The sequence below is a fragment of the Lissotriton vulgaris genome, chromosome 5, assembly GCF_964263255.1.
Source record: "Lissotriton vulgaris chromosome 5, aLisVul1.2, whole genome shotgun sequence".
NCBI classification, from domain to species: Eukaryota; Metazoa; Chordata; class Amphibia; order Caudata; family Salamandridae; genus Lissotriton; species Lissotriton vulgaris.
This window is the reverse complement of record NC_141693.1, coordinates 502,697,872-502,707,775: the sequence shown is the minus strand read 5'-3', so window position 1 is coordinate 502,707,775 and position 9,904 is coordinate 502,697,872. Positions and strand designations below refer to the sequence as shown.

Genomic DNA, 9,904 nt, shown 5'->3' with positions numbered 1-9,904 from the left:
CTTAAGTCAGACACTCTGTTCAGCACCACCCCCTTTTCTGAATCATTTTTGTCCACCATAAGCGTGGAAGGGTATGCTCAGATGTGAGTCCCTAGCTCATTGCACCATCAGGATTCAAGCAAACCGGGCCTAAGACGGCTGAAATGCCAGAAACCGGTCCCCGGTAGCTTGTTTCCTTCCCAGTATAAGAATTGGCTTGGTAGTTTGGTCTGCCCTGTTCCCATGATGCACTGGGCCCTGGTCAGACTAATTTGCATATAGCCAAGTTCTGAGCTGGGATGGTGCAGTGAGCTAAAAAACGGTGATGGATCAAGCCCTGATCTTTGGACTGGGTAAGAGTGGTCTGCTTAATTCAGACACTCTGTTCAGCACCACCCCCTTTTCTGAATCATTTTTGTCCACCATAAGCGTGGAAGGGTATGCTCAGATGTGAACCCTAGCTCATTGCACCATCAGGATTCAAGCAAGCCGGGCCAAAGACGGCTGAAATGCCAGAAACCGGTCCCTGGTAGCTTGTTTCCTTCCCAGTATAAGAATTGGCTTGGTAGTTTGGTCTGCCCTGTTCCCATGATGCACTGGGCCCGGGTCAGACTAATTTGCATATAGCCAAGTTCTGAGCTGGGATGGTGCAGTGAGCTAAAAAACGGTGATGGATCAAGCCCTGATCTTTGGACTGGGTAAGAGTGGTCTGCTTAATTCAGACACTCTGTTCAGCACCAACCCCTTTTCTGAATCATTTTTGTCCACCATAAGCGTGGAAGGGTATGCTCAGATGTGAGTCCCTAGCTCATTGCACCATCAGGATTCAAGCAAGCCGGGCCGAAGACGGCTGAAATGCCAGAAACCGGTCCCCGGTAGCTTGTTTCCTTCCCAGTATAAGAATTGGCTTGGTAGTTTGGTCTGCCCTGTTCCCATGATGCACTGGGCCCGGGTCAGACTAATTTGCATATAGCCAAGTTCTGAGCTGGGATGGTGCAGTGAGCTAAAAAACGGTGATGGATCAAGCCCTGATCTTTGGACTGGGTAAGAGTGGTCTGCTTAATTCAGACACTCTGTTCAGCACCACCCCCTTTTCTGAATCATTTTTGTCCACCATAAGCGTGGAAGGGTATGCTCAGATGTGAGTCCCTAGCTCATTGCACCATCAGGATTCAAGCAAGCCGGGCCGAAGACGGCTGAAATGCCAGAAACCGGTCCCCGGTAGCTTGTTTCCTTCCCAGTATAAGAATTGGCTTGGTAGTTTGGTCTGCCCTGTTCCCATGATGCACTGGGCCCGGGTCAGACTAATTTGCATATAGCCAAGTTCTGAGCTGGGATGGTGCAGTGAGCTAAAAAACGGTGATGGATCAAGCCCTGATCTTTGGACTGGGTAAGAGTGGTCTGCTTAATTCAGACACTCTGTTCAGCACCACCCCCTTTTCTGAATCATTTTAGCAGAGATAGCCATTGTCTAAACACAGGCTGCCTAAAAGTTGGAAACAGGAGTGCCTGTCTAATAAAACCTTCTGCTTCCAAAGCAAAAAGTCCCCAGGGTCTGCCAAGGTCTCGCAAGTCCAAAGCTGGAATGCATCTCATTTCGTTTCTTTTTCATTTTCATCAGGAAACTTTTGCGCTAAGCGATTCCAGGGGGTGGGGTGAAAGGCCCGAGGTTCACTGTCAGTCAGACTTCCTCCTCTCTGTAAACTCCAGTGGTTTACCCTGCAGCTTTAGTACGATCCTGGGTGAGGCAGGAGTGGCGAGTTAAAGGATGGAGCACTAAATTGGGTTAAGGTGTAGAAAAAAGCTCTCAGATTTGGGGTAAATAAACATGAAAAAGAGGTTTATTTCGATTCCAGATGGTTGTTTTACCAGTCAGCATGTCTGTGAATATGAAATTTACAGTAAAGATAATATGGTACATGCTTCCAACAAGTTTGCCATCCACAATCATGTTGCCGGGTTCCTGTGCGGTTTCTACTCCTCAGGTGACTGTTGAATGTCAGCCGCTCCGTCCTTTGCTCATGAGGGAGGTGATAGCGGAATACTGAAATGCACAGCCAAAGGCGTGAGTGAGCATTGTTCTTGGGGGTCGGATGCTGCAGCTGCAGGAGAACTCGTGCTCTGAGCAGGATTGGTGAAGTTGGACATAGGTTGGTCCATAACGCCGGTAGGCAGTGCTTGAAATGCCAAAATAGAAGTGCAGGTACTCTGTAGCTGAGTACATTTTTGGTTCTGAGAACTGCCGGTACTCTCCGAGTAAAAGTATTGCATTTCTCTTGAGGAGTGCTGGTACTCTCCCTCTCAAAATAAACAAGCATTGGCATAGCCAATAGGTCTCGCATTTGGGACCTTATATGTGTTTATGAGTAGAGTTAACTTAAGGAGCGCACGGAGATAACATCATACCTTATATGTGTTTAGCCATGCAACAGTTCGTGTTGTTGCACCGAGGATATTCTGCTGCATAACTAAATACTCATAAGGTCCCAAAAGCAAGACCTATTGGCTATGCCAATGCTTGTGTAAGTTGTCTGTATGGTTTGTTCTATGGCATAGTAATACTTGTAGAAGGCAGCCTTACTTTAAAAATTTTGGCCATGCAGGGCTGTTAGTGTATCCAAATTAACATCTGAATCAAGAGCCATCTTTCTAAGATATAGAGACCATGGCTTGGTCGAAGAGGTCAAAATCACTCAAAGAACCTTTTTTAAGGTGTCTGATTTGGTTTTCGCGTATGGCGTAGTAGTACTCGAGGAAGGCTGCTCTACTTTAAAAATCTTGGCCATGGAGGAAAATCTCCAAGCGAAGTAGGGAGTGAAAAGTATATTTTAGAAGATGGGACAGCCTCCTAAAGGTGTTTCACTGTGACTTATTCAATTTTGAAGTGAATGCCCCATGGTAAGCATGTTGACTGTAGGAAATGTTAGATAGCAACTTTGCCAATGTATCTTTCAAAATGGCCTCTGCTGAAGGGGAGGGTAGCAGGTAATATAATCTGCATAAAGAAAATGAGACTGTCTGAGTCTTCCTGCTAATATTTTTAAGGTGTACTCTCAGTTTCCTGTGTCCATAATCCAGACACTAAGATAGTTATACTTGGAAGCTTGAGAGGTATATTGGTTGCTCAGCTCCCACTTTAAATTTCTCTTATTTTTGTAGCTGCTGAAAATCATCAACTTTGATTTTTCTGGATTCACCACTAGCTTGTTCACAGTATTGTAAGTATGGAGCTCGTTGAGAACATGCTTCTGGCCAACTTATGTATGACCTAACATAAGCAGATCATCCCTGTATTGGATCATTGGAAGCCTAAAGGAGCTGACCTTTGGTAGGATGGTCTGCGGTGTAGAAATTAAACAACATGGTAGCTAAAACATACCCTTGCTTTAAGCAATTTGTTTAGTAACTGAGTTGTCTGTACCTGTCTTAATATTGAACCATCTGTCAGAGTACAATGAGATGATTGCTCTAAGCAAAGTGTCAGGTATGCCTCATACTTCCAAATTTACCCAGAGCTGATTGTGGTCAACACTGTCAAAAGTGGAAGAGTAATCCACAAAGCATGTAAATAGCAGCGGTCAAGAAGGAAGAGAAGCACTATGAGCCAGATATCACAAGGCAACAATGTTATAGCTGGTAGAGGAATGCTGTCTAAATCGGGTATAAGATTACCATCAGCTACCCATGTCTCACGTTCACAGCGTAGAATTTTCACATAGGTTTTAGCCTCTACATCCAGTAATGTGATTAATCAATAGTTCCCGGGATGGCATTGATCCCCTTTTTGTGAATTGGATGGAGAATGGATCTCCTCCAGGAACCTTTGCAGTTTGGAAACAGTCTTCATACAAGGGAGTGAGGTGGTCAGCCCAAAAGTCTACATGGGACTTAAAAAGGGCACTAGGTAGGCTGCTGGGGACCAGTTGGTTCTCATCACCTTGATGGCTTTTTAGACAGAATCTTGATTAAATATCATAGACCCTGTTGTCTCTACTTTGCCGTGTGTGTCTAAGTCCTGCCACATATGAACTTCACTATAGGGGACCACAGAATCAAGATCTGCATGTAGCTTCTGCACATTTTCCAGCCACTTTGTTACAGGGACACCATTCCCCCTGATGGCAGATTAATTATTTAGTGCATTAGCATAGAGACAGAATTTATATTGGTTTTTGCAAGACAAAAGGGAAAATAAATGTGACCATTCCGATTCTGCATAGTTTGCCTTTGGCTTGTACAGCAGAGTGTGAAGGGCTTTCCATTTATTGCTCAGCGGCTGGAAAGCACACTGATTTATGTTATCTTTCATGTATTTTCTAACAGCAGCATTCAGCGCAGATTTGCTTAATCTTAATTCAGAAGTAGGAGCGTTTTTCTTTCCGAATTCCTTAGGCTTGATTGCCAATGCTGTATCTTGCCATACCACTTACATAACACCAAGTCAGCACTTAGGTCCCATTGGCATTGTAGGTTCCCAGAGTTGGTAAACTTTCTTCTTCCAGATATTGAATAAATACAACGTCACCATTCCCCACTTTAGTTGCCTGACCAGCATGTTTTTTTCCTGTCCTGTGGACTGTGAAAGGGAAAGTCTTGACCCTTTCGCTCAGTGGTCACCACCTTGGGTGTTGTCACAAATCATGCATCACCACGCAGCATTTCACTGAGAGAAATAAGGAACACAGATGTAAGATACCAGACATTCAAGTTTGGAGTGGCACTTTATTTTCAGCTAATAGGCAGAATACTAAACGCATATCATTTCAAAACACAATGCAAGTTCCTAGGTATGAACCAGACTTCGCTCTGTCTGGTTTAGATGATGGATGACAAATGCTCAAAATATCTCAAAGCAATACTGGAATGTAATGTACTCCAAGAAGACCAACACAGATGATTAGAGATCCTACACTACTGAGTACAAGGATGTAAAACCCAGGTGCCCTAGGGTCACCTGCCTAGAACAGATCTATTCTCACAGGTTGTACATTTTTATCAGGGCCCTGAGACCTGAATCCAAGGCAAAGAAGGCGCAAGTTTAATTTAGCTAAAATAGAACATTTTGCTATTAAATTCCGTGTATGGTAGTATCTAAGAGTGAGACCAATCACTTAATGACTGAAAAGCCTGACATACAGGAATCTACCTTAAAAGAGGGATAGTTAAAGGGGTCAGGGGTCTAGAGAGAGAGAGAGAGAGAGAGAGATGGGCTATCTGCCCTGGGAGATCCACAGCCTGAGTGAGGCGTCGGCGTCCCAAGTCAGATAGTCTTCGGCTAGCCGAGAGAACAGACCACGCTCATGCCAAGCATCCGCAGGACAGTTCTGACTTCTGATTTGACGGTTGGGCCTGATATACCCAAAATTGAGGAACTAGGGTTCTATGATGACGCTGGCCTCTGGCCTTTCGGTGCAGGTGGTTTAACCACAAGTGCTTTGGACACTGGAAGGAAATCTTTTCAGTACATTATGTTCCAGTATTTTTAGAACAGAACATCTTGTACCTTTGAAAGAGAACATTTTCGGAACATCTTGTAACTTAGGAAGAGAACATTTTCGGAACATCTTGTACCTTAGGAAGAGAACATTTTCGTCACTTATTTCTAAACACAATGGTTACATGTTGTACATTACTAAAAAAGGACATTTTTCTGTCACGTACATTTCTACATAGCTGAAAGTGTGAACTCTCATGATAGATGCTGTTTATTGCCAGAAATTGCTGCTTATACTTGTGCAAGCTATGTTTCAAAATATAACGTTAGCAAGGGTTTCAGGAAGCTGTACCAACGGGCACCCATCTGTGTGTGTGTGTGTTTGTGTGTGTTGAAGTAGGCCGTGAAACTAACTAATCTTTGAAGGCTTAATTTTACCCTGTTCATTTCAATGCACAGAAACGCGTGCTTGTAAGCCTATGCATAGTGGGCCCTGGGGCCTTTATTTACTAATGGAGAAAGCTAGTTATTTTAGCATGTTTTCAGATTTCTATCACGCAGGGCCTACATCAGACCTTCATGTTACCAAAGCTGTTAGAACTCTCCTTTCTGGTGATGTTAGATGGTAGAACGGGACCCTCCATCATCTACCCCCTCTTGTTCATTTATGAACACACTCTTAAGTGAATATTTTGTTGATTTTTCTGCCAATGGTGGAATCCATGGCATGTCATTGACATAGCACTTAAAACTAGTTGGACGTGCAACATTTTCGTCTGACCTTAGTAGTTGGATATACTGTTAACCTGATTTGTTGAGCAGGCACTCATACTGAGTAGCTGCAGTGTTGTTGCTTAGTGTGTCTCTACCTGGGGGGAGAGGTGGGGCTGATGGCACCCCAGAATGTGTGGCAGGTGGTGCTGAGTGCGTGCTACGTTGTACTAGCTCGATCATTGGTACTTGCTCTCCATTTCCATCCCCAGGAGCCCGATCCATGTATTCATATTTTGGTATCTGGTAAATCCCTGTCCTAGCATAACTCATTCCTACAGCTTTAGTGCTTAATCTCTTGATACAGTGGCTCCCTATCTGAAAGGCGCAACACAGAAAGACCATAATCCCGACTATAGGTATCATCAGCTTTAGAATCGCAGTTAGCCAGGAGGGCATCCAGTCAAAGTCGAACCAGTTCGTTGGGATAATGTCTGCAGGGGCACCTCCTTCCTCAGTCATTTCTTTTCCCAAGTTAGTCAACTCCTCAATGGCCCTCGATATGGATCCGTTGTCCTCGTCGTTTCCAGGTATGAAAGTGCAGCAGGATTTTCCGATTTGATGACACAGACCACCATCTTTGGCCGTCAGCATATCAAGGAAGTAGCGATGTTCCAGAACCATTAGTCGTAATGGGCGCAGTTCTTCCCTTATTGCGTTTAGGCAGTCTCTGGTGCTGTTTATTGCTTTCATTACCTCATAGCGAGTTACTTCCAGCCAGCGGGCAGTAGCCTGAGTTTGGAACATGGGGAATGCCCCTCCAAAGAAAAGCTGGGCCTCGTTGAAGAGGCGGAATTCTTCTGGGACCTTACCACGGGCTTCTCCTGCAAAGTACTCTGCTGCTCGCCGGTGTCGGTGGAGGAATGTCAGATCACCTGTCATTGGATGTGACAGTATGTGAGAAGCGTTTGATGCTGGTACTACTAGATGAATTTCATGCAAAGTTACCAAGGTACACAGTCCGAGCCACTGAGGAGGTAGTTGGGGATAGAGGTGCTCTCCGCAAGCCCAGTAATAATCCATTAGAGTAGTGGTGCCGAACTGCATATCGAAGTTGAAAACCGTGGAATTACAGTCTGTGTTACGCCCAACAGAGACGGAGCCATTACCTATGAAACAAAGAGAAGGGTTTTTTAGTTTGAATCCTTTTTTATGGTCTGGCATTCCTTCCCCACCCCAGGTGTACCTCCCGCTCTCTTGAGCCCATATTTGATCACACTTATCCTCAACATCCCAGTCAATATCTTCTTCATACTCTGTCTCTCCAGCCCAAGATGGTCCCAAGGCTGCCGCCTTACACCAAAACCCTCCGGGGTTCTGCCATTTGTTGTTAAGGTAGACCTGTGCCAAGAGGCGTAGTATTGTTCTATTCTTACATGGACAGGGGCCTGAGGGGTGTTTATATGATAAATCACATCCAGCCCGGGGTATGTTGTTTGTTATATGCCCACGCTTCCTAATGCCCTGTTCCTGCCAGTCCATGTCCTGTACCCCTATCCTTCGCATTTCCTTGAATTCCTCCCGGAGTTCAGCTGGGTCGGAGACAACCTTGTGCACAGTGTAAGTGTAATCCCATGTAGTGATGTTTACAAGGTCTATTACCATCTGGGTTGAAAGGACCCGAATCTGCCCTATTATCCGGCAGAGGTACAAGTGCAGAAGGCACATAGCTATGTGAGGTTGGACTTCCTTGGGAAAAATCAGTCTGTCGGCACCTACTGCATGGGGAATGTAGGAACATACGTAGCAGGACTCATTTGTTACTGTTTTCCCTACTGCTGTCATGTCTCTGTACCAGGAGTTGTCTACTAGAGAGGAGTGGACTGAATGGGCCCTTATTACTTGGGGTAGGCTGAGCATGGGCCCTAGGCCTTCCTGTATTTGTACGAGATGTTGGAATGTTTTATGCCCTGCCTTCTGATGCTTGCGGGGGACCAGAGATTTTGTTCTGTACGGGGCAATAGCAAATCTGCGTTTTCTATAGTGGCGGGAAGGGTGTCGGTAGGACGCAAGGTCTGTGGCGTTGGTAGCTATCTTCCAGGGACTAGTCCTTTCCTCTGGGGCACTGGGTGAGAGTTCAAGGTGCACACTAATGGACGTGTTGCTAGCAGTGCTATTTTCTGGGAGTTCAGGACCTAGTGTGCTGTGTGGTGCTTTCTGCTGTTTGAGTGGGACCGCTGGTACAGAGGATGGAACAGTGGACAGTGAGGCATCTTGGCTGCTTCTATCGCTATAACTTTTTACAGCAAGAAAAAAGATATACCAATTGAATGTTGCTAGTGCCACTCCAACAATAATACAAAACATAAGAACAGTGAGTATACATAACTTTGCTTCACGGGCGCTATATTCATGGAGCGGCCCGTGGGTGTCGTCTTCTTCTTCTTCTATGATGGATGGAACGGTGGATGGGAAGTCGTCGTCCTCATTTCGGGGGACCATGGGCATATCGCTTCCTTCTTTTAGTCCATTGGCTGTTGCTGCGCAGGTGCAGGATCGAAGCAGACGTCTCTCCTGTGGATCCATGCTTTCCTTTCGGCTATCCGGATGGCAGTTGGAGAAGAGTCAATCACCTCAAAGGGTCCGTCAAACCTAGGCTCTTTCCAGCACCTGACGTGCCTCCGGATGAAGACCAGAGTTCCGGGACGGATAGGTGGGAGGTCAGGATCGATGGGGCCCTTCTCCTTCCTTTTGGATACCTGGACAGAGAGGAACTGCGAAGCGCGGGTTAGTGTGCACAGGAAGTCATAAAGCTCAGCCTTAACAATCTCAGAGGATGACTCACTATCAGTTTTGGGCCTGCTGGGAGGGACTGCGACATTTATGGATCGTCCGGTGACAAGCTGGTGGGGGGTGAGGTGGTGATCCGAACTCGGGGAATTTCTTAATGAGAAGAGGGCCAGTGGGAGACAGTAGAGCCACTTTTTGCCAATGGTGGCGCTAATTTTGCTTATTTTGGTTTTGAGCAGGCCGTTGAGGCGCTCACAAATGCCATTGCTTTCGGGGTGGTAAGCGGATGTCAGCTTGTGTCTGATGCCTAGCATTGTGGTGAGAGAGGAGAAGATGGCGTTTGAAAAATGGCTTCCGTTGTCAGTCCTGATAGCGGAAGGAATTCCAAAGCGGGAGATGACGTCACGGAGCAGGAATGTGGCTGCTGCTTTGGCATCGCAGTGGACGCATGGTCCAGCTTCGATCCACCGTGAGAAGAGGCATACTACCACAATGAGATATCGGTAATTTTGGCACCAATCTATCATGTCGACATAGTCGAGGTGGAGTTCTTTGAATGGGCCAGAAGGTTTAGGAATAGTGAAGGCAACAGTTTTGAGAGTTGGGTTTGGGGAATACTGTTGGCAAATGATGCATTTATTAACAAAGAGCTGTATCAGTTCATAAGCATTGGGAATGAACCAGTCTGCTTGTAATGTGGTGGACATGTTATCTCGGGAGAAATGTGCGGGAAGGTGAAGTTGATCTAGCGCCACCTGCAGTAAGGCTTGTGGCATGACAGGTTTTCCGGACATGGTCTGCCGGTAAATAAAATCAGCAGGGTACTGCTGTACTCCCCTCTTTTTCCATAACTCTTTCTCTTGTTGTGGTGCACTTTCTTGTATCTCTCTGAGATGCAATTGGGCAATGAAATCGTATTGTTGTGTGTCATCGAGTGGGCAGGAAGCATTCGGGTCAATAGTGTCATTGTTGGTATCTGTGTCGTTGTTG

At 45.8% G+C, this 9,904-nt stretch overlaps 1 protein-coding gene across 1 annotated transcript; it reads right to left on the bottom strand.

Moving 5' to 3' along the window:
- Positions 1 to 6,031: 6,031 nt before the first annotated feature.
- Positions 6,032 to 8,710, bottom strand: LOC147711138 (uncharacterized). Its single transcript, XM_086919423.1, is given in 1 exon segment — positions 6,032 to 8,710. A coding segment is annotated over 1 exon segment (2,679 nt).
- Positions 8,711 to 9,904: the final 1,194 nt, after the last annotated feature.